We start from the raw sequence: 24295 nt of genomic DNA, 5'->3' as shown, positions 1-24295 counted from the left end.
AAGTTTCTACACGTTTGTTTAAGTGTAAGATTAAAAAATAGTTCTGTTTAAGTTAAGGTAAGAACAAAATACAGAGGAAAAAAATAGAAAATTGTGCACTTTAAAGGTAAAAATGTTTTTACAAAGAGAAACAAAGAAGAACAAAGAGTTATTTACTCATTTCACTATAAAAGCACAGATTTTTTTCTTGTTTTATTCGTATGTATTTATAATTTTTCTACTTCTGTCTGTTTAACTGTTTATTGACTGGACATTTTTATTCAAATATTCTAATTTAGATGTTCCTGTTTTAATATAAGATGGACTTTAACGATCCCACACTGGAGAAATAACACCTGTCACAGCAGCTCGTATACACAAGGTGGATAAGAAATGACTCGTGAATAAGAAATATATAGAAACATCTAAGACATACTTGGAATTAAAACAAAACAAAATCAAATATAAAACGACAAAGAACATAAAGTTAAATACATCTCTAGTATTCTGTATCTTTCGTATTATGCACATATGTCTGTGTTTGAGTAATTTAACAGAGCTACATGAAGTCATACCTCCACCTGTGGTAGAGCTCCTTCTTACAGTGTGTAGCTGCAGGAGTTTTATTTTGAAAGATGCTTTCAACAACAGTTAATCTCCTGTATCCTGATTACATCCGAACACTAGAGGGCGGTGTAGCCTCACAGTGTCCCAGTTATGTGACATGAAGCACACCTGTTGCGTACACATCACCTCCTCCGTTAACACAGCTTGACCTGTGAGCAACATGTCGTATTTAGGTCATGATGTAACCCCGCCCGTCTGCGTTTCCTGTTCTGTTCACAGTGTGCATCGCATCAGGGACCAAGGTGGCACTGTTCAACCGGCTGCGGTCCCAAACAGTCAGCACGCGCTACCTACACGTGGAGGGCGGCAACTTTCACGCCAGCTCCCAGCAGTGGGGCGCCTTTTACATCCACCTGTGTAAGTCTCGTTCGACCTGAGCTTCTACTCTCAGCACAAATATTCAGCACGAAATTCAGCGAGGAATGTAGTTTGACAGCTTGTCACTTTGTGGTCGCGTCTCCTTCTACTTGTTGTAACTCTAACCCACGCTGCATTATAATAATTCCACCGATGATTCATCTCAGACAAAGAAAGTGATTGAGTGCTTGAAATGTGGGTTTGCCTGCGTGGAAAATTGCAGAAGCTGGCGGGGTGGTTGACTTCTGCTTTCTCTTTCTGCGCTTTCAGTGGATGACGAGGAGTCAGAAGGAGAAGAGTTCACTGTGAGAGACGGTTATATCCACTACGGCCAGACAGTCAAGCTGGTTTGCTCTGTCACAGGCATGGCCCTGCCCAGACTGGTAAAAAGAAACACTTCTTTCGAAATTCAAACTAATTATCTCAGCGGGGGAAGAGGTGTCATTACAGGAACATGACACCAGAGGTTTGACATTTTGGGAAACATGAGAGCAACTTTGTCGAGTCTTTATGTTTTATAGTTTGGGGAATAGTATCCACTGGCAGTATCTGGCAAGGAACGGTGTTACTTTTTGGCAGAACCAGGCCAGACCTGTTTCTCCTGTTTCCAGTCTTTATGCTCAGCTAAGCTTCCTCATATGAAAGTTGCCAAAATGTCAAACTATTCCTTCGATTTTAGGTTACATTAAAACCAAAAAATCAGTCCTTGCGTATTCCCTCCATCGTCCAGTTGATTAATCTCTCCTCCTCTCTCGCTCGTCCCCGTCAGATCATCCGTAAAGTGGACAAGCAGACGGCGCTGCTGGACGCCGACGACCCCGTCTCCCAGCTCCACAAGTGTGCCTTCTACCTGAAGGACACGGAACGCATGTACCTGTGCCTTTCCCAAGAAAGGATCATCCAGTTTCAAGTGAGTAACTCATCAAAAAAAAGAATCTGCCGGCTCTTCACTTTGTCACGCAACAATCCGAGGTCACTTTACCCTCAGATCTCATCTCATACTTTTCACATATACTCGAGGATGATTGCTTTTCTGATATTAGCGATGAGACGCGGGGATGTTTTCAGACAAGTCCGCTGACCTCCACAATTTGTAGCAGTAAAGCCAAAACGGGGACGTCTGATTGCAGCCTCGAGTCGTCTTGATTGGGTGTAATTGTCGGCAGTTATTTTTGCCTCTCACGTGCATTAAAGGTCATGTCTTCCCTCTTCTGCCAAGGCCACTCCATGCCCAAAGGAACCAAACAAGGAGATGATCAACGACGGCGCCTCCTGGACAATCATCAGCACAGACAAGGCCGAGTACACTTTCTACGAGGGAATGGGCCCCGTCCACTCACCTGTCACCCCCGTGCCTGTGGTAGAGAGCTTACAGGTACTTTTATACTTTCATCGACATCCCTGATCATGAATCTGCTCACAGTGGTAGCTTTCATCATTTTTTTGTTTTTGTCTTCTTCGTCTGCAGCTAAATGGCGGTGGCGACGTCGCCATGCTGGAGCTGACGGGACAGAACTTCACTCCAAATTTGCGGGTCTGGTTCGGCGACGTCGAGGCTGAGACCATGTACAGGTGTGTTTTTATTTTTTCTGAAAGGGTCATGCCTGTTTTTTGGGTTACCGTGTTCTTTTTCCAATTTTTATCCTCAGAATGAGATCCATTGTCTGCACTCTTTTTTTCTATTAGCATAAGAAATTTTCAATTACAACCATTCTGAGGAAATATCAAAGAAAGTGCAGTCATAGACGGTGATGGGCTGAGTTTAATGAATGTAATCGAGATGTGAAGAAGCTTTCAAAACGCTCTTAATGCGGCACATCCCGCTAACGCCTCGTGACACGAGATGAGCTGGTGTCAAACCATGAGTCAAGTTGTACAATCCGTCCATCCATCTCCTTTAAACCTGTGCAGCGAGCAGTTACACCTTTTATAAGCTGCCATCGCTTCAGCTTTTCTTCTGCCATGCTGACAGATATTTTGATTTCATGTGTTTATCAGTAACACCCAGCAAACATTAAATAAAATATTAATTGTCAGTCTCTTAATTGTATCGGCTCTGAATCCTCGGGGTGCATTCAGACAGGATCAGACGCTGCTGTGAATCGGTGTGTTGGGGGTAAAGGAGGTGAAGAGGGCTGCTGCGGTAACCGCTGTGAAACAATCAAGAAACGACTTTTCATTTCTCTGATTAACTGACTTTAATCGAGCCGGCGCTCGCTCACGCTCATTCACTGTCTACGTCGCTTGACCCGATGCTCGTTCCCTCAGAGTCAGACACAGATTTAGAAGCTGGTTCGTGACATAAAGAAAAGCACGAACAGAGTTTAGTCAATGAATCCGCCTGGATAGTCTCAGTTTTAGAGACATTTCAGGCTCAAACTGTCGAGGTTTGACCGATCTAAACATCTGATTGGCGCCTGCATCGTGACGTGACTGTTTTCGGTGCCCTTCCCACTCAAATCAATGGGAAAAGCTGCGTTTTGCTGCAGCACAGCACTCATCAAGAAGTGCCATTGTAAATGTTGAGGTGTTGCTTGGATACCAACTCACCCTTTGTGTTTCTCTCCCGTCGAAAAACACCCTGCAGGTGTGCGGAGAGCATGCTGTGCGTGGTGCCCGACATCTCCGCCTTCCGCGAGGGCTGGCGCTGGGTGCGGCAGCCCGTCCAGGTGCCCGTCACGCTGGTTAGGAACGATGGCATCATCTACTCCACCACACTGACCTTCACCTACACGCCAGAGCCCGGGCCGCGGCCACACTGCAGCGCCGCGGGAGCCATCCTGCGGGCCGGAAACTCCAGCCTGCTCAGCAACAACAGCCAGGAGGCCGGCCCCGGCGTCTACGGCCCCAACAGCACCTCCAACGCGGGAGTCACATCCTCATCCTCCACCGCCGCGGCTGTGGTCTCCTAACGCACACAGGGGACCACTCAAAATACGATATGCCTTGAGAGCGAAAAAACGTATCGCAAGGCGTACAAAGACTATGGGAAATAATAAACAAAAAACTGACTCACTCTTAAGTGCTGCGTTTAAAATTTTGGATACAAAGAAGCTGAAAGAAAAAAAAAAACAAACAGAAAAAAAAATTTGGCGGGAGAACGGAGCGAACGCAGAGGGGGGGGGATCTGAAGGAGGAGTGACATCACCACGTTGTCAGGCAACGGGAATAAGGCCAGTATCCCCTCTCTTCCTGGTCCTTTATCCCCTGCTCTGACTCCACGTCGTTATGATCTGGATACCCGTTGTCCCTTTACCGGCTCACATCTGCGCTCATAGTCATGCCCCCGAGGTCGAAGCGTGCTCCACCGGCCCTCGACACGCCCAGCTCCCTCCTTCTCCGTGCCGCTAACCGCTGTCGACGCAATCCCGCGCAAAAACGTGTCTTCACACTCCTCCTTCCTCTTTCTTCCCCCCTATTTACCTTCCCGCAGCTTGCTACGTGCATATGTTGCTGATTCGCCTTTTCCCCTGCTATCTCGTACGCGCCCTGGTTTCCGCTGTGGTCTTGACAGATCCGTCTATGGTGCTACCGATTGCCGACACTGGATGCCCCCTAATTCAGTTTGGTCTGTGTATGGCTGGTGACGAACCGCTATGGATACCTTAGCTTTTTATTTGTGGCGTCACGTCCCCCCCTCCGGCTGCACCCTGCTCTAGCGAATGACGTCCATCCTCCACTCACTCAGCATCCCCTTTCTACGGCTTGCTGTGACGGATGAGGGTGAGTGGGAAAAATGATAGCCAGAGACCCGACATGACACATGGCTTAATTCCGAGTTTGAGCTATCCACTGTGTACAAAAAAAAAAATCTCTCTTGAAAGGAAAGTATATTTTTTGCGCCGCCCTTCCCTCTCCCACCACTTGTTTTTTTTTTTTTTAAATAATTATTCCTTTTTGTTTGTTTGTTTGTTTGTTACGTTGCCTTCACTTGTCCTTTCCTAAACGGGGCTGGATGTATTGTTGTTGGAGGGGAGCGCAAAGGATGCAGAGGGACACACATAAAACGTGACGATAACATAGTTTTTATGGACCAAGGATCTTGTATAAGCTTTAGTAAAGGTACATTTTTCTCCATACCTTTTTTGTATTAAACATATAGTACACTTTTGTTACCAAATAGTTTCTATTCTTCCTCTGAGCTTGGGCTTTGTTTCCCCCCCCTATTTTTTTTTTTTTTTTTTTTTGAGGTCCAAAAATCCCGACTTGTATGTTATTGCGACCTTATTACAAACGCCTGCTTTTTTTTTTTTTTGTTCAGTCTTTGGATTGAATCTGTTTTGTTTTGATACTTCTTTAAAAAAAATCTGAAGTCTGGGTTGTTTATTTACATAAGAGAAGGTTTTTTTTTTTTAATTTGGGGAATAACCTCAGAGGGCCTTTGTTTTTATCATTGGTTTTTATGAAGTCTTTAAAAAGAAAAGCTTTAAGCAACGCCTCTGCCTTGCCTGCAATACTCTCTATGTGCGCTATGTCTCCCTTTTTTTTTTTCTTTGGAAAAGTAATACACATCATTACATCTCACATGGAGCCATAGCAACGTTTTTTGCAGAAACACGTCGAGAATCTAGACTTCCATGGTTACGAAAACGCGACTCTCCGAGCGCAGTCGTCGACTTATAAAGGATAGCCTTAGTACTGTATATTCTTACCGTGTACACAGTCGAACCGGTCACATATCTAATATCCTGTATTTGTTGCTCTGTTGGTCACTGTATCAGATAACGTAGTGAAACTTTGTCTTTCTAAAAACACACCCGGCGAGGTGTCTCTTCCAGTGTGTGCCGTAGTTCTGGTTGCATTTAAACTCCAGTTTGTTTGTTTGGTTGTTTGTTTTTTTTATTCAAGGAAAAAAAAAAGACTTTTCAATTTAATGTGGCCTTACTGATTCAATTATGAAACAAACAACATGAAAAAAATAATAATAATGTTCTTATCTGCTGTTTACTCACCTTGGAAGAACCTTTGCATAGCACAAAAACAAAAAACAAGCTGATGCCTCGCTTCTTATCACGGGGAGCTCTCACCACGTCGTCATGCAAAAGCAGCCTTCCGAAGAATATCTCGGGCCTTCATTTCTTTTTCTTTCCTTTTGGTGTACAAGTACAAAAAAAAAGCCCGTTTTTGTTTTGTTAAATATCTCACATGTTGGGTGCCCAGCACCTTTTTCACTTTTGGTACAAAATGATCTCACGAGCGCTGTAAGCTCTTTTTTTTTTTTTTTTCCAGCCTTCTTTTTAAAAAAAGAAAACAAACACAAAAAAAACAAAACAACAACAAACCTTCCTGTTGTTTTATTATCTTTGCAGAAAAAAAAAGTAGTTGCACTCATTCATGGTGTGTGTTTTCATGGCGACCGCGTCTCCTGTAGGAGCATAAAAAGGCCTTCTTAAAAAAATGTGTATTATCCAAGATGTGCATTTTTTTTATTTTTATTTTTTGGTTTGTTTTCCAAAACAGCAATATTGTACAGGTCATTTCATCGTGTTTGTCCGCCGCCTGAGCACTAGTTCACCAGCCAGCAAATATATATATGTGTGTGAGAGAGTGTGTGTGAGTGTGTGTGAGTGTCATATGTAGTTGCTGTAATGGATTACTGAGTCAGACTCGCTCCATTTCAAAGTGTGCTCCAACTGCTCTCCAAAAAAAACAAAAAAAAGAAACAAAAAAGGAAAACTTGAGGATTCGCTGGGTTTTTCTGTCTTCCACCAGGATCCAAGTGTCTGATAATTGTGGATAAACATTCAAAGGCAATACTTGTGATTTTTTTTTTTTTTTTAGTATTACAGTACAACTGTAAAAACACTTCCGGGGAAAGAAAACAGCAACAATACTGTAACTTGAATGTCTGCTTAATGAAGTATTTCTGAAATTTTTCTTACCGACCTTGAAATAGGAACAAAAAAGGATTCGCTTGCACCCCCGTTTCAATGTAAAAAAAACAAGGAAAAGTTAAGTTATTCCCCTCATTTCGCCGCCCTTGCCCACCTGTCAGTCATTAATGTTAAATGTTTTATATTGTAATATTGATATTTTTTAAATTATTGGTACAAAGTCTCCCCTTGTCTTATTGTCAAAAAAAAAAATGGAAAAAAAAATAAAAAAGTGCATTATCGCCCGTGCTGCCTAGGTTGGCCTGGGAGTGTATTTTTTTTTATTTTTTAAAAAAGAGGCCGCTTCCTTTTCCCGTCGAGGAGTTTGGTGCTGCAGCGGTAATGTAGCATCCAAAAGAAAGAGAGAAGAAGAAGAAAATGCCCGAGTCATTTTTTTTCCCCGCGCTCCTTCACGCCGAGCTCACGTGGACGAGCTGCAGGTCAACCTGAAACCCTTTACTCTGCAGGATGGAGGTCACCAAATCTTAACTGTAGATTTTTAACTTTCTATGTTTACTAGCTCGAGTTTTTAACCATAGCAAGCAGCATCAACTCCCCTTCCTCACGTCCACCCTGGAGCTTGGATATAATTTTTTTTTTTTGTTTGTTTACACGTCAAGTCGCCTCTTTAAGGCTAAACCCAACCCTGGGATAGTTTGTTTCCTTATGGGAGCCGCCTTGTCACATTCGCTCACGACTAAATTAAAAAAGGGGGTGATGCATGCTTTTAAAAAAGAAAGAAAGAAAGAGAGAGGTTAAAATGTGTCGCCTTGACAATCTGAGCTGGTTTACAGTTTTTTCTCTTCAAACATTTGGAGTTTTAAGAGATCGGGGAGGAATACAGAATAACTTTTAACCCGTAACATGCGAGGGGGTGGGGGTGAAAAAGCGGTCAAGAAAAATGTTACATGCCTTCTTTTAAATAAAAAAAAACAAAACACACCCGGCGACAAAGCTTTTTCAGAGAGGGGAAGAAGAAAAACACGACATCTCATCAGCGACGCTTTCACGAAAATATCTTTCTCTCTGTGTGTCTTGGTCATACTTGTTTTTATGCTCTTCCAAAAGCAGCTGTTCATGTGTTTTTTTTTGTTTGTTTGTTTTATAATGAGCTCTGAACAATGTATGTATCCTCTAATATGCCAAATGTCTTTTTTATAATGTAGTTTTCATGCACTGCTAAACAAAAACAGGGCAGAGTGAGAGGCAGCTTTAAACAAATCTTTAAAAAAAACAAAAAAGGAGTGTGGAGCCCTTCTCTGTCGCACTCAGCCTTACTTCTCCTTAAGACTTATTTGGCTGTTTGCACTACAGAGCGCTAACTTTTCTTCTTTGTTCATTTCCTCTCTCACACATTTCATCCTCACTCTTTATCGCTCATGTTTATGTATGTACATTTGGAGTTCTCCTCTTCCTCTTCTTTTTTTGTTTTTTAACATACAGCCTGTTTATGCTTAGCTTCGCTACAGTTGGATCACTTTTTGTTGTCATTTCCTCCTCCTCCATGTCCTTTCACTATCTTTCACTCTCACTGTATCTGTGTATTATTCTAGTAAATGGTAAGCAGAGGTGTCATTGTGGTAGTATACTCAGTGCTCAAAGGGTTGCTGATGGTAGAAACCTGTGCCGTTTGTAACATTTAGCAATAACGTCAAAACAAAGGGGACGGTCTTTTTTTTTTTTTCCTTTTTTTTTTTTGATAACATACGTTTAGTTTTGTTTTTGTACATATTGCAGCTCCAGGTCATGCTCAAATCTGTATGTCATTAAAAGAAGAAAAAAAAAAACGAGAAAAAAAAAAACTTGCAATATTGGCATAAAAATGAGAAATAAAAAAAGTGATATAAAATCTCACTTTGTGTGTGTCATGTTTTTTTTAATCAGTCACCAAGAAGCTGAGACAGTACAGATGAAACAACCCAGACACCCAACTACATCTCCCAGAGGCTGCAGGCTGCGAAGTCCCAGCAGTTACCGCCACTAATGTCCTCTGTCCTTTTCAGATCCACTTTTATTAAAGCCGTTAAAAGCTCCGAGTTAACTCTGCCCCTCAAGTCTCACACACACCGGGCACTCAAGATCTTTATATGGTCAACCAGACGGTGGAGATTCGGAGATGAGTTGTGTGTCTGTAAATAATCACAAATAACCACTTTAACATCACAAACCTGTAAAAATAACTGGGGGTACATTCAGTTACGTGTTCACGGGGGTTAATAGGCACATCGTCATGCAGTAAAAACAAAATCCTTCATAAGGTAAGTACAATATCGAGGTCACACAACAAACATTGCAACAGTGACACAAGGAAACAAAATGCTACATTAACGCTGCTATGTTTTAACAGTATGAATCAGTGGAAACCAGGTGCCGGGAATTCACACTTTGAAGAAGACGAAGGGGATACAGGTGTTCAAAGTCCCACAAAATGATAAGGCCTCTCCAGTTCCCATCAGTACAACCCTCCACATAGGTACACACACACACACAGTGGGTCAAGGACAAGAGCAGAACTATTTGTGCACTGGAGGATTGTTTTGAGCCTATTTCTGTACAGAAAGTCCGGTTTGACTGGACGGGCTGTTTTCTGCCTGCTAATCGCTCAGGAGTTCAGACATGACACAAATGACATGACTAACTTTGAAACACTCTGCTCAGGGTGGCCTCAGCGTGTCATCGAGCCACCCTTTAAGGACCGCCCACAAATTCCTGGACTGAAAACCGGTTTCTAACTCCACATTTCAGTAATATATCGTTCAAAGTCTTTTCACGTGTTTACAGCAACATATTTAATGTATTTTCAAAGAAATGCCTTTACAAGGATTTCTTGTTCATCGTTGGCTTAAAAGTTGACATGACAATTATACAAACACTTTAGATGAAGATCAGATATGATCGACAGTTTTACCTCTTTTTCAGGCACCGGTTGGGTGATGTTTACCACATGAGACTGGTGTGAACTGTTTCCATTCAAGATAAGTGAGAAAATATGTAAATGTGGATGATCTCTATGGATGATCTAACCATATTTTGCAGTCTAATCCTTCCGATATTGGATTTTTCTCACCTGGTGCAAAGGAATATGGAAAGACCATCTGGTCCCTTTACATTTTTGTACACAGTTACCACTATTAATGGTAGAAGAACAAGTAAAAGAGAGTATATATAGTATGTATAGACAGTGGAAAGCTACTTTAATTGGCATTCTGCTTCATGAAAAGTCCTTCAAGGCTTTATATGACCAGGCATCCACCCTGTAAACGATAGGGGAAACATCTGGCTGTGCCGATCTGCTGTAAGCGCACTGAATACACACCACTTGTACCCACGTCACATCACACTCGAGGATAAAGCTCATAAACTAGTCCTATAAGCACTGTGAGGGCTTCACGTAAAGACAACACGCCACAGATTCCCCTTCAAGTGTTTGCACTCAGGCCAGAGCTCTTCATCCAGTTTAGGTCAGCTCACTCCACGCTGATGTACGGATGCTAGTGTAGCTGAAACGCGTGCTGGCTCCGCTTGGCGGGGCATGACCATTCTGCTCTCTGGCCATATTTGGCCCCGATCTTGATCTGTCTACTTCCCTTTTAACCGATAGGTTTACAGCTGATCTCAGTGAGCCGCCTGTGCCTCCACCTCCACCTCCACCTCCACCCTTCCTCCTTAAGCAGCTGCAGCAGGTGAACGTGGCCAGCATGCCCTGGCGGAAGCGCTTGTTCATGAAGCAGTAAATGATGGGGTTGACGCAGGCCGAGGTGTAGGACAGCAGGTGGATGAAGGAGATGGGAGCGCCGGTTAGGCGGTGTGCACCGCGCCGGTCGAAAGCCTGCCACGCGTTGACCACAAAGATGGGCATCCAGCACACGAAAAAGAGGAAGACGATGACGAGGAGCATGCGGATCACGCGCTTCTTGGCCATCAGGTTTGCTGTAGAGCTGCTGCTGCTGCTGCTGGAAACACGACCCACCATGGATTTGCTGCTGGCGGTGGAGAAGCTGCCTGTGATGCTCTTCTTTTTAGACGGCTGCATGTAACAACCGTCACCGTCACCGGTCTTAAAACTGCTAGTGCTGGATTGTCTGTCTGTCAGGAGAGAGAACAGGAAAAGACCAAAGAGTGTCAATTTATCAAGGCTTTCCGAAGAGACGGTACTATATGTTATGAAGATCAGCATGAATACACTTCAGTTGAACACAAATGGACTTGTACTGGGCATATTCTATTCTTTTTTAGTTGTTTATTTTGACTCTGTCCCACAAACGGAGTCCCACTGCTGTAACAATACAATTGTGTATCAATCCACAGCTGGAAATCCCCGTTTGTTTGAGTAATGTTTGCAAAAATCTACAGCGCACAGTTAATTTAGGTAATTATTTAGCCTTTTTAAAGATTGAATTCTTCTTTTCATTTTTTTTTAAAGATCTTTAGTATAAACCAATGACAGATCATGAGCATGAGTGACGGCGGAAATATGTGGCACTGGCTAATACTGTTGTCATGAATGGAGAAATTAGCTATAGAGACCAAAACTGTGTTTTGTACCAGGCTGTAAACATGTTTATTTCTGCTGTGAAGTTGGACATTTGAACATGGGGACTTATGGAGACTGACTCGTTCTGTAGCCAGCCTCGAGTGGCCACTCGAGGAATTACAGTTTTTTTCCCAACCATGGAGGATGCCACTTGGTAAAAACCAGTGAACTCTGAAGTCAAAGTATTGAAACCTGGACTAAGACATTGTTTTTTTTATTCTTTTCATGGTATTTATTGACAATAGGTGAAATATAGAAGATTGCTAGCCTGCCTCTGTTTTATTTTCATACCTCTTTTGCTGGATTTCCTGGTGGAGAGCTCAAACTTGATGCCCCGGTAAAGCTCCAAGGAAATGAGTCCGTAGGCTGTCATCATGACGATCCCGGGGATTAGGAAGAGCAGCAACAAGAGGGACACGTACCTGCAACGATGGACAAATCTGGGGTGGTAAGTATCAACCAGCATTTGTTGTCTGTTGTTTTTTGGTTGTTGTCTTCACTGACGACATGATTGTGATTATGTAAATGTGCTTCCTTGACAGCACTTTGGTTCACGTTCAAATATGCTTGAATCAAACTGACTTCATTACGGGAAATCATTTTCAAATTGTGTGCTTTTATTTTGAAAGGTTGAAGATTTTCCCCAAGTGGTCGTCTCTTCACACCATCACAAAATCAATAAAAGGGCTGTTTGGAATAAGCGATGTGCTACTTTAGCTGCCACTCAATCTGAGTGTATCCGAGTGTGAAGACACCCTGATGGGGCAGTAAAGGTACGATGTGTCCTGATGCTTTTATTTTCAGCTCACCAGGACTGCTGGATGATGTCATTGGGCCACACCAGGCGGCACATGTGCCCGGTGCTGTTGTTGCGGCGGGTGAAGGGTTTGAGGGTGCTAGAAATAGGGTAGGGCAGCATCAGGATGAAGGACACCACCCAGGTGGCGGTGATGACCTTGGCGGCGTGGCGTTTAGTCTGCCACGTTCTGGAGGTCAGCGGGTTGCAAATGGCGCTGTAGCGCTCCAGGGAGATGGCCACCAGGTTGAAAGTGGAAACACTTACAGAGACACCTGCACAAATCAGAAAATATAAAAATAGATCACTAAAACTTGTCTAGTGTTGAGCTCTGGTGGGTGAGGCACTTGTTAAAAAATGGATGTAAACTCTTAATCTGAAACATTAGAACTATAAAATATGTATGTATGGATGTATATGCATGTTTTACAGGGTATTGTACGCCATTGCATCCAGTCTTTTTATACTTAACCACCAAAAACACAATACGTTTTACACAAGACAGCAAAGTATTGAGTGTTAGAGCTGCTGGCCGGTGTATTTTTACTTTTGGACAGAGCCACGCTCGTTGTTTCCCCTTCCTCCAGCTTCGTACTTAACGGAAAGTCTCTTCTCATCAGAGTCTCAGCCAAAAAAAAAAAGGTTTCTCTTAAGTTTGGTTTTGATTAGTCTCCCTCTGCCGTCGGCTACGGGCTCCTAACGTGTGTTTATTGTCGTGCGTGTGATGTTATGGCACATTAATGTGTAGTCACATTAAATTTAACTGCCGAGCAGCGACAGGCCGTATCCTGTGCTGTTACCAGATCAGCGTTAACACACTCAGTGACAATAACAAGAACTATAAATACATTCAAATTATCGCTGTGTACAAATGGGGTAATGATCCTGCATGACAGCGCTGTGATCTCACCGAATGGCTAAATGGAGCGAGAGGAAGTAAGGAAAAAGAAAACGAAAATCTGATTTCCTAGCGGACCTGTAATCGAATAAAAATGAAATATTACCAAAGTTGTGCCATCTATAATGACTGCACCTTATTACAGAGCTGCCAGGTTTGTGCTCGTTCAGGGAGCCACTGCCACGAACACAAATATTGATTGAAGATAAACTAAAAGCAGATGTTTTTGTTTGGTTACATCCTATTTTTGGTTATTTTTTCTGCAAGAGGAAGCAATAAAGAAACAATGTTCCTGGTAAAAGTGTTGTGATTTCTGTCAAGTTGTCTTTTGTGTCTTAAAGCAACATTGCGTAGAAACTGGGTGCAATACCACTGTCATCACAAATATGGACAGATGTACATGTGTATTTGTTCTGATTACATTATTTATGATCAAAAACATTCTCCCACACCCAGGGCCTGAAAACCTCTTCTTCCCATTGGGAACACTCCCCCTGGTGCTCTAAACTATTAGTAGCTAACAGCAGCTGTAGTTCACAACAGGAAACTCTGTCATTACCTGAGAATTGAGGCGGAACAGCCGGAGGGCATCAGAGAGAAAATAGAAAACATTTCAATTTTCACCAGAAATCAGTGAACTAGTAGGTGGCGTGTCCGTACCCGAAGCACAAAGTGTGAGAACAGAGTGGAAATGAGACAGACTGGCAGCATCAAAATGATTTCAAGTTTATTTTATGGTAGAAAAGTTACAAATGTTGCTTTAAAAATCCCTTTTAAGGCATAAAAACTACAGAATGTTCATTTGTGTGCCACAATTTGGGCTGTGATCATACTTTTCTATCAAAGGATAACATGAAAACAGTGTGAAACTTGCAGCCTTCTTTTGTTTTATGAATACTGTCTGCACCTTTTTGAAAAATCTCCAAACAGCCAAACACACAGGCACTAGTTTGCAACTATCTGCTGAACATGATGGAGAATTCAGCAGCTAAAGAGCCAGATATTTCCCCCGGGAGCTGGTGAATAGAGCGTGTGAATATTACATTCGCCAGGTGGCCACAAGCACTAATCATTCCAAATGAATGATAATGTTGCTCCGTAACATGCTGCATGTGTAAATAAGTAACTGTTTGCTAACATGCTCACTATATCAACTTTAAAACATTAAAGATATGTCAGTATTCGTGTCCCGCTACGTGTTTCTGCTGATCTCAAAAAAAAAAATATATATATATAAGGAAATATAATATTGTTGCATAACAGATTGGTCTGCTGGAGGATGTTTGCACATCATTTGTACACACATCTTGAGCTCAAAGTAAGCAATGTGGGAATCTTTCAGCGCTCAGCAGATGAATGTGAAAACAGCCTTTAGGGTCAAAGTATAACACACATTTTTTTCTTGTCACCTATCATTTTGCCCAAGACCTTTATGATTCATGAACGTGTCCACTGCAGAAGCAAACAGGAAACAGCAGCACAAATTCTCACCACAGCAGCAGGGGAAAAAAACAACAACAGAGCTGTTTGCTGCAAAACACGGCCACAGGTAAATCTGCACTTTGTGACAGGGTGTTTCCTTTGGCTGTTTTTAAGCTCAAGCTCATTAAACCACTGGGAGCGTTTGAACAAGCGGGGAAATGAACCTTGCACAGGACATGGCTTCTATTATCCTCTCTCTGACATGTAATACAATTACCGGTGTAATAAAACAAAATATAATAATTCTCCATGCACGCACAGAGTTTAATTATTTTTTGCATGCATGCAAACTTGTGCCCTAAAGTCTAAAAATGATAGATTTTTAATCATTTTTCAACAGCATGGCAAAGTTTTTGTCACAAAGCATTACAACAAGTCATAAAAGTTTTATTCTCACCCATGAAGTACATGACCAGCTTGCACATGCCGGTGCCGAAGATGAAGTCCCTCATGAGGTTAGGGATGAGGGTGAAGGGGATGCACACCAGGGAGACCATCAGGTCGCTGATGGACAGAGACAGCAGGAAGAGGTTGGTGACCGTCCTCATGCGCTTGTTCCTCACCAGGACGGCGAAGATGAGGCTGTTGCCCAGGACGCTGAGGAGGAAGATGAGGCTGTAGAGGACGATCCGGACTGTCTCATTGATATCTGAGACACAGTGGTGAAGAGACACATGGTTACTCTGTTAAAATGTTCCTAAAACATGCAGAATAATATTTTATATCTCATGGAGTATCTTCATAATCAGCCTAGATTTGATTTCTCATGTTGTATCCATCGAGATGTGCCAATTTAATTCTCACTCCCGTGGCAGTCAAGTGCATAATGTCTGCCCTGTTCACTTGACATTGACAGAACAACTGTATAGTGGCAGCATGTATGTCTCCACCAACATACAGCAGGCTGCACTGGTTTACGGAGGACCTGATCCATATGCGTAATGCGCACTGACGCAAACAAAATGCCCAAAGCAGTTGTTCTTTTTTTTGGCATACAAACGGGCGCATTTGGAATAAAAATGAGCATCATATGATTAAATAAAATGATGTACTATAGGATAAGATGTTCCACAGGATTTGATGATCATAAATAAGCGGATAAATCCACAGTACCTTTTGGTTCGGGTGAGGGTTTCGTCTCGCTCTCGCACTCCGAAAGATTCTTGATACCAAAACTGCACAAAATCTTGTTCAGGTCAGTTGAATTTATGAGCATGTTGTGTATTGTAAACGTCTCCATTTCGCGGTCTCTTCTATAGCCTCAGGTGAAATCAGTCAGAAGAACAGCATGCGTCATGCCCTTGTGCGAAAAAAAAGAAAGAAAGAAAGAAAGAAAAAAGGATGAGATGTATCCAAAACGCTAAATCTAAGTCGATTTTAAAAAAGAATAATTGTATTCTTTATAAGTTTCCGTGCGCTCCCGGTGCGGTGCGCTGCGCTTTGACTCCTGCTCAGCAATTCCAGATAATGACAGCATGGGACGGCGCACATTCATGAGTGTTCAGCCCGCCTTTACAGTCAGGTTAGTGCAAGTCACCTCCTGTTTTCTCGAGAAACACTTGACATTCCTCAGAATCTAACGACCATTCCTGCATGACACAATAAAACAATAATAAAGAAAAACTGTATAAAAACCTTTAACATGTCAGCGGGGTTCTGTGTGGAGGATATCAGTGGCCCCGAGCATGGTTCCACACATGTTAGTGCATGTTGTGGCATGTGAATATGTCAGCAGCAATAATGGAAGCTCCGACGAGCTGCTGTAATTGCTGTGATGGGTGGAGAGATGAACTGTCATTGATGTTGTCTAACCGCATGCAAAGAGGCAAGAAACCATCGATGAACCCTGAGGCTGTTCACATGTTACTGACCTGCAGGATTATAAAAATGTAATCTGAATATTTTTTGGGGGTTGTTTTAAAGTCAGACTCTGAAAATTGTGAAGAAATTGAAGCAGACGCAAAAAAAAAAATCTGAGTTCCACAAACGTATTTTTCTCTCTTTAAATACGGCAGGTTCTGGCAGGTCAGTGGCAGACACTGGCAGCTGCCGCGGCAGGTACCGGTAGCTGCCGTGGCAGGTACCGGCAGCTGATATTTAAAGAGAAAAAAAAAGTTTTTGGAACTCAGATTTTTTTTTGCGTCTGCTTCAATTTCCTTATAATTTTCAGGGTCTGACTTTCAGTGTGTCAGTGGCAGCTGCCGCAGATAGTGGCAGCTGCCGTGGCAGGTCAGTGGCAGCTGCCGCAGATAGTGGCAGCTGCCGTTGCAGGTACCGGCAGCTGATATTTAAAGAGCAAAAAAACGTTTTTGGAACTCAGATTTTTTTTTGCGTCTGCTTCAATTTCTTTACAAACACCTGTTTTCAGGGTCTGACTGCAGACACCGGCAGCAGCCGCGGCAGGTCAGTGGCAAACACCGGCAGCTGCCGCGGCAGGTCAGTGGCAGCTGCCGCAGATAGTGACAGCTGCCGTGGCAGGTACCGGCAGCTGATATTTAAAGAGAAAAAAAACAGGTCAGTGGCAGACACCAGCGGCAAGTACCGGCAGCTGCTGCGGCAAAAAAAGTATGACTTTTTTTTGTCATACTATACCACAACTTTTTTTTTTTTACAGTATACTGACTTTTTTGCCACACTATACTATGACTTTTTTGTCATACCATACTATGACTTTTTTTGACATATTATACTATGACTTTTTTGCCATACTATACAATGACTTTTTGTCATACTATACCACGACTTTTTTTTTTTACAGTATACTGACTTTTTTGCCACACTATGCTATGACTTTTTACTGATTTTTTGCCATACAATACTATGACTTTTTTTACAGGTTTTTTGCCATACTATACTATGACTTTTTAAATAAAATAAAAAAAGTCATAGTATAGTATGGCAAAAATTCAGTAAAAAGTCATAGTATAGCATGGCAAAAAAAATCAGCAAAAGAAGTCATAGCACACTATGGCAAAAAAAAGTCACAGTATGGTATGGCAAAAAGTCATGGTATAGTATGGCAAAAAAAGCCATAGTATAGTATGATCAAAAAGAGTCACAGTATAACATGTCAAAAAGTCAGTATACTGTAAAATAAAAAGTCATAGTATGGTATGACAAAAAAGTCATAGTATGGTATGGCAAAAAAAGTCATAGTATAGTATGGCCCAAAAAAACTGTAAAAAAGAGTCATAGTATAGCATGGCAAAAAAATCAGCAACAAAAGTCATAGTATAGTATGGCAAAAAAAATCTATTAAAAAAGCATAGTAGTAGTATGGCAAAAAATCTGTTAAAAAAGTCATAGATACTAGTACTGGCACACAATCACAGAAAAAAGTCATAGTATAAGCAATGGCAAAAAAATCTGTTTAAAAAGTCATAGTATACTAGCAAAACAAAAAATCAGACAAAAATCATGTAAATATAGATGGCAAAACCAAATCAACAAACATAGTAGTAGTAGGCAAAAATCTGTTAAAAAGTCATATATAAAGTAATGGCAAAAAAAATCAGTAAAAGGTCATAGTATAGTAAATGGCAAAAATATCAGTAAAAAAGTCTAGTATGAGCATGGCAAAAAACATGTAAAAAAGTCATAATAATCGCCAAAAAAATCAGTTAAAGGGTCATGTATAGGATAAGGCAAAAAAAATCAGCAAAAAAAGTCTAGTATAGTAACTGGAAAAAATCTGTTTAAAAAGTCATAGGAAGTGATGGCAAAAAAAGCAGCAAAAAAGTCACAGGTAGTAGCATGGCAAAAAAATCATAAAAAAAGCATAGTATAGTAATGGCCAAAAACAACTGTAACAAAAAGTCATAGTATAGTATGGCAAAAAAACTGTAAAGAAGAGTCATGAGAAGTAGGCAAAAAAGTCGCAAAAAGTGCATAGTATAGTATGGCCAAACAAATGTAAAAAAAGTCATAGTATATCTGGCAAAAAATCAGCAAAAAAAGTCAGAGTAAATAGTATGGGCGAAAAAAATCAATAAAAAGTCATAGTATAGTATAGGGCCAACAATCCGTTTTAAAAAAGTCATAGTTATAGAATGGCCAAAAAAACTGTAAAAAAAAGTCATAGTATTGTTACGTGTACAGGTTTTTGTGTGTGGTGTCTCTCCTCTCTCTCCTCCTTTTTTTCCCTTCAGGTGAGAAGGGGAGGATGCTGCCACCTGTGGGCTCCAGAAGGCTGGGATTTGGTTCAAACCTCAAGATCACTCGTACTATCAGGGTAGAGGGACACCTGTTTTAAAAATGCCCCTCTGTTTGTGATACTCTCTCTCTTTAATCTGTGCTGTCTTGGTGTTTTGACTGACAGTCAATGCTCTTGCAGGTTGTGGTGGTGGTGGGGATAGGACTGAGGTAAGGCTGGGGGTAACCCTAGTACATGTGCCACATAGTAATCCTTGTTATGTTTCTCACTAGAGTATGGGGTTGGTTGCACCTCGAATGTAAAGTTATTTTATCTTTTCGCGTATTTTTGGTAAGAACAGATAATGAGTGCACTTTTTTTGTTCTTTTGTTACTGCTACCAGAACAGGTTAGGCTAGGCCGCATTTTTTTGTACTTTATAGTGTTTTTAGTTGGCACAGAAGCACCACGACCGATGTCTTGCTCCCCGCTCCCGACAGTTCAGAACTAGGCCAAACCTAGTGTTTTGCCTTAAAAAGAATGGAAAATATACATATCTTTTGTGACTGGCCTTTTGTCTTCCGTAAGCACTATTTTTCTTTGGTTTGGGTTGGTTAGCGGTATTGTTTTCCGCCTATAAATTGAAACGTAACAGTATAGGATAGGCAAAAAAATCAACAAAAAAGTCAGTATAATCTAGCGGCAAAAAAAAATCAGCAAAAAAGTCATAGTATACGCATGGCAAAAAAATCAGCAAAAAAGTCGTAGTATGTATGGCAAAAAAATCTGTTGAAAAATCCATAGGAATAGTATGTCAAAAAACAAAGAAATAAAGACAAATAATAGTATAGGTATGGCAAAAAAGTCATAGTATATGAATGGAAAATCGTGTTAAAAAGTCATAGTGTTAGTATGGCAAAAAAAAAAAAAATCAGCAAAAAAGTCATATTAATAAGTATGAACAAAGAAAATCAGCAAAAAAAAGCAGTTAGCATGGCAAAATCTGTTTAGAAAATCACTGAGTATAGTAATGGAAAAAAAATCAAGGCAAAAAGTCAGAGTAATGAGCATGGCAAAACAATCTGTTAAAAAAGTCAAGTATAGTATGGCAAAAAAATCAAGCAAAAAAGTCATAGTATAGCTATGGCAAAAACAGCAAAAAAATACATAGTAAAGTATTGGCAAGAGATCTGTTAAAAAGTCATGAGTAATAGCAGAAGCAAAAAAAAATCGCAAAAAATCAGGTAGTATGTGTTGGGGGGGTAGGCTGGCAAAAAATTCAACGCTAATATAAAAAAAGTCATTAGTAAATAAGGTCTGGGCAAAAATATAAGAAAAAAAAGGCATAGTTGATAGTAATGGTGCAAAACAAAAAAGACTGGTAAAAAGGTTTTTCTCAATACTACGATAAGTAATGTAGATCTCGAGGGTCTCATAAAAAAAATCAGGCAAAAAAGGTCATAGTATATAGTGAAAAAATGAAAGTAGTGAGTGCAAAAAAAACGTAATAAAAGAGGCATAGTTATAGTATTGCACAAAAAATCAGCAAAAATCAAGTCATAGTATAGTATGGATATTAAAAAACATGGATTAAAAATAGTTCACTAAGTAAGACTCATAGGATATGAATGGCAGGAAAAGTAAGGATAAAAGATGAGTATAGGATAGTAAGGGGGAAAAAATCAGCAAAAAAAGATCATAGTATAGTAGTACATGGCCAAAAAAACGGTAAAAAAAAAAGTCATAGAGTATAGTAGCAATAAAACCGTGTGCAAAAAAGTCATATATATATGAAAAAAATGTAACGAACTCATCAACGTACGGGGTGGAGTATGGTCCGGGAAGGACGGGTAAAAGCAGCATATGGGGGAGGGGGGTGGAGCGGGGGGGGGGGAGGGCGAGGAAAGGAACACTTTCATTCCAAAAAAGTTCTGAGAGCATATGGTATGGGCCACTTAAAATTACCAAAACATAGTAAATCTGGAAAGAGGTAAGCATCAAAAGGAAATGTGCTGTCTAATTAAAAGAGGAATAGCATGAAAGTTCAGGAGTCACTGGGCAATAAAATCTCAAGCAAAATGTCTAGTATAGTGTGGCAAGAAACAGTAAAATAAAAAGTCATAGTATAGTATGGCAAAAACTGTAAAAAAGAAAGTCATGTATAGTATGGCAAAAAAAATCAGTCAAAAAGTCATAGTATAGTAAATGGCAAAACTGTAAAAAAAAAGTCATAGTAATAGTATGGCCAAAAAATCCAAAGAAAACTTAGAGTATATTAAGTATAGCAAAAAACTGTAAAAAGAGTCATAGGTATAGTAAGGAAAAAAAAAATCAAGCAAAAAAGTCAAGTATAGTATGTGCAAAAAAACAAAAAGTCATCGTATAGTATGGCAAAAAAATCAGCAAAAAAAAGTCATCAGTTATAGTATGGCAAAAAAATCAGTCAAAAAAAGTCATAGTATAGTATGGCCAAAAAACTGTAAAAAAAAGTCCAGTATAGTAATGGGCCAAAAAAACGTGTAAAAGAGTCAAGTAAGTCATGGCAAAAATCGCAAAAAAAGTCATAGATACGTATGGCAAAAAATCTTTAGAAAAGTCATAGTTAGTATGGGCAAAAAAACGTCAGCAAAAAAGTCTAGTATATGTTCCAAAAAACGGTAAAAAGTCATAGATTGAGTATGGCAAAAAAAAAAAAAGCAAAAAAGTCATAGTATAGATGGGCCAAAAAAACTGTAAAAAAGTCATAGTATAGTAGGGCCAAAAAAACTGTAAAAAAAAAGTCATAGTATAGATGGGGAAAAAAAGTAAAAAGTCATAGTAATAGTATGCAAAAAAGTCAAGGCAAAAACAAGTCCATGAGTAAAATGGAGGCAAAAAGAAGTCTGGTTTAAAAAAGTACATAGTAAGTATGGCAATAAAAAATCGAAGCAAGCAAGAAAAGTCATAGTAGAGGATGGCAAAAATCTGTAAAAAGCATATAATAGATAGGCAGGAAGAAGAATGCACAAAAAAGTCATGTATAGAATGGCAAAAGCGTGGCAAAAAAAAATATAAAGAAAGTCATATAAGTATGGCCAAACACTGTAAAAAAAAGTCCATAGTATAGTAGTGGCAAAAAAACTGTAACAAAAGAGTCATAGTATAGTAGGCAACACAACATCAGCAAAAAAAATCATAGTATAGTAGTGGCCAAAAAAACGTAAAAAAAGTCATAAGTATAGCAATATGGGCAAAATCAGCAAAAAGAAGAGTCACTAGTATAGTATGGTGCGAAAAAACAGTTAAAAAGTTCATAGTATCGTATGAGCAAGAAAATCTGATTTAATAAGGTCATAGTATAAGTAAGGCCAAAAACTGTAAAAAAGTCATAGTAGTATGTTACTGTAACAGGGTGTTTATTGTGTTTTCTCTCTCTCTCTTCTCCCTCCTCTCTTTCTTCCAGTAGGTGAGAAGGGGAGGATTGGCTGCACACCTGTGGGCTCCAGAAGGCTGGATTGAGTTCAACCTCTAATCCGCTGTCCTATCAGGGTAGAGGGACACTTTTAAATGCACCCTCTGTTTTTTTTGTTACCTCTCTCTTTATTCTGTCTGCGTGTGGTTTTTGACTGACTCTGCGCTTGAAGGTTTGTGGTGGTGGGGAAGAACTGAGTAAGGCTGGGGGTCCCTATGTTACATTTGTCACAATAGTAACCGTTGTATTTCACTAGGTTATGTAGGGGTTGTGTGCCCTCGATGTATTTTTATTCTTGTTCAGGTATTTGTGGTAGAACAGATAGTGTGCCTTTTTGTTTGTTTCTTTTGGTTGACTCACTCCAGAACAGGTTGAACTAGGCCCAGTGTTTTTTGTACTTTGATCGTGGTTTAGTTTGTGCAACACACCCCCATCAGTTCTTGCCCTTCTGCCCCCCCCACATGTTCCAACCTCGTTTTGTTGCCTTTAAAAAATGGAAATAAATAAGTTTGACTGCCTTTGCTCCTACGTTTTTTTTCGTTGTTGGTTGGATCCAGCGTTATTGTTTGTCCGCCTAAATAATGGAAACGTAACAGTATAGTAGCAAAAAAAGCAGCAAAAAAGTCATATAATTGGCAAAAAAATCAAACAAAAAGTCATATAAAGGCATGGCAAAGAAATCAGCAAAAAAAGATCGTAGTAAGGTAGGCAAAAAAAATCTGTTAAAAAAGTCCTAGTATAGTAATGGCACAAAAAAGATCAGCAAAAACGGTAGAGTATATATGGAAAAGAGTCCATAGTATATGTAACTGGCAAAAAACTGTTAAAAGTCAAGTATTTAGAGTAGGGCAAAAAAAAATATCAGCCAAAAAAGTCATATATCGTATGACAAAAAACCAAAAATCAGTCAAAGTCAATAGGCATGGCAAAAAATCTGTTAAAAAGTCATAGTATAGTGATGGCAAAAAAATCAAGCAAAAAGTATAGTATAGCATTGGCAAAAACATCTGTTAAAAGTCATTAGTATAGTAGGGGCGAAAAAAATCAGCAAAAAGTCATAGTATGAGTATGGCAAAAACAGCAAAAAGTCATAGTATAAGATAGCAAAAAATCTGTGTAGAGTAAAAGTCAAGTATACATCAAAAAGCAAGCCAAATACGAAGCAAAAAAATCAAAAAAAGTTCATAGTATAGTACATGGCCAAAAAAATAAGCAACAGAAATTAAGCTCGCATAGTCAGTATAGAATCGTCGAGAAAAAAGCGAAAAAAGAGGTCATAGTATAGTATGGCAAAAAAGATAACTGAAAAAAAAGAAGTCATAGTAGTATGCACAAATCCAAAGTGGCAAGTAAAAATAGGGCCAATCGCAAAAAAGTCAATAGTATAGTAATGGCAAACAAAAACGTTAAAAAGGAGGTCCAGTAGATAGTATGGCAAAAACATCAGCAAAAAAGTCGTAGTATAGTAGTGGAAAACAAAAAACTGTAGAGAAATGTGAAGGGTCATATGTATTGTATTGAGCAAAAAATCAGTAAAAAAAAGTCATAGTATAGTAATGGCAAAAACCCAGCAAGACAAAAAGTCATAGTAATTATATGGCCAAAAACTGTGGAACCAAAAAAAAATCATAGTATAAGTAATGGGGGCCAAAAAACTTAAAATAAGAGAAAAAAAGTCATAGTGACGTATTATAGGCAAAAAATCTCGTAAAAAGTCATAGTAAGTATGAAGGTATAATTTAGCCCCGCCAGAAAAACTGGTAAAAAAGAGTCTAGTATTAGCATAGGCAAAAAGAATCAGTACAAAAAAAGTCTAGGAATAGGGAGTGGGCCAAAAAGAACTGATAAAAAAAAGATCAAAAGTAATAAGTATTAGGCAAAAAAATGTAAAAAGAGTACCCCTATCCCCCCCCCCCCCCCCCCCTATAGGGTCAATAGAAAATGGCAGAAAAAAATTCACAACAGTCATGTAGTATAGTATTGGCACAAAAATCATGGTAAAAAAAAAGTCATAGTAAATAGATTATGAGCAAAAAACTGTAAAGGAACAAAAATCGATAGTATGTAAATGCAAAAGAAAATCATATAAAAAGAGTCAGTAGTAATAAGAATGCCAAAAAAGCGTGTAAAAAAAAAGTCATAGTATAGTAATGGCCAAAAAAATCAG

The 24295-nt window shown here is 40.0% G+C and overlaps 2 protein-coding genes across 2 annotated transcripts in view; one reads left to right on the top strand and one right to left on the bottom strand.

Annotated features, from left to right (window-relative positions):
* The window catches only part of rbpjb (recombination signal binding protein for immunoglobulin kappa J region b), a 38721-nt gene extending 34583 nt beyond the window's left edge, over window positions 1-4138 (top strand). Inside the window, exons 6-11 of the mRNA XM_010741712.3 lie at window positions 826-963; window positions 1234-1346; window positions 1733-1873; window positions 2183-2338; window positions 2432-2535; window positions 3551-4138. Coding sequence (XP_010740014.1) covers window positions 826-963; window positions 1234-1346; window positions 1733-1873; window positions 2183-2338; window positions 2432-2535; window positions 3551-3875 — 977 coding nt within the window. The 3' untranslated portion in view covers window positions 3876-4138. The remainder of the gene's footprint in view (window positions 1-825; window positions 964-1233; window positions 1347-1732; window positions 1874-2182; window positions 2339-2431; window positions 2536-3550) is intronic.
* A 5439-nt stretch (window positions 4139-9577) lies between these two features.
* Window positions 9578-16374, bottom strand: cckar (cholecystokinin A receptor). The gene is made up of 5 exons (XM_027287702.1): window positions 15660-16374; window positions 14944-15195; window positions 12180-12441; window positions 11662-11792; window positions 9578-10922 (listed from the first exon to the last, which is right to left on the bottom strand). The coding sequence occupies exons 1-5, from the start codon at window positions 15784-15786 to the stop codon at window positions 10294-10296; spliced, it is 1401 nt and encodes a 466-aa protein (XP_027143503.1). The 5' UTR covers window positions 15787-16374; the 3' UTR covers window positions 9578-10293.
* Window positions 16375-24295: the final 7921 nt, after the last annotated feature.

The sequence above is a fragment of the Larimichthys crocea genome, chromosome XIV (assembly GCF_000972845.2).
Source record: "Larimichthys crocea isolate SSNF chromosome XIV, L_crocea_2.0, whole genome shotgun sequence".
Lineage (NCBI taxonomy): Eukaryota > Metazoa > Chordata > Actinopteri > Sciaenidae > Larimichthys > Larimichthys crocea.
The sequence above is the reverse complement of the archived record's forward strand: the minus strand, read 5'-3'. Positions and strand labels throughout refer to the sequence as shown.

What these genes read in the sequence shown, in the direction of transcription:
- cckar (XM_027287702.1), bottom strand. Translation starts at nt 15,786, where the DNA reads ATGGAGACGTTTACAATACACAACATGCTCATAAATTCAACTGACCTG. An exon ending in GCTGGTCATGTACTTCATGG is followed by an intron (nt 12,442 to 14,943) that starts GTGAGAATAAAA and finishes TGATTTGTGCAG; the next exon opens with GTGTCTCTGTAAGTGTTTCC. An exon ending in GACATCATCCAGCAGTCCTG is followed by an intron (nt 11,793 to 12,179) that starts GTGAGCTGAAAA and finishes CCATCGTTGCAG; the next exon opens with GTACGTGTCCCTCTTGTTGC.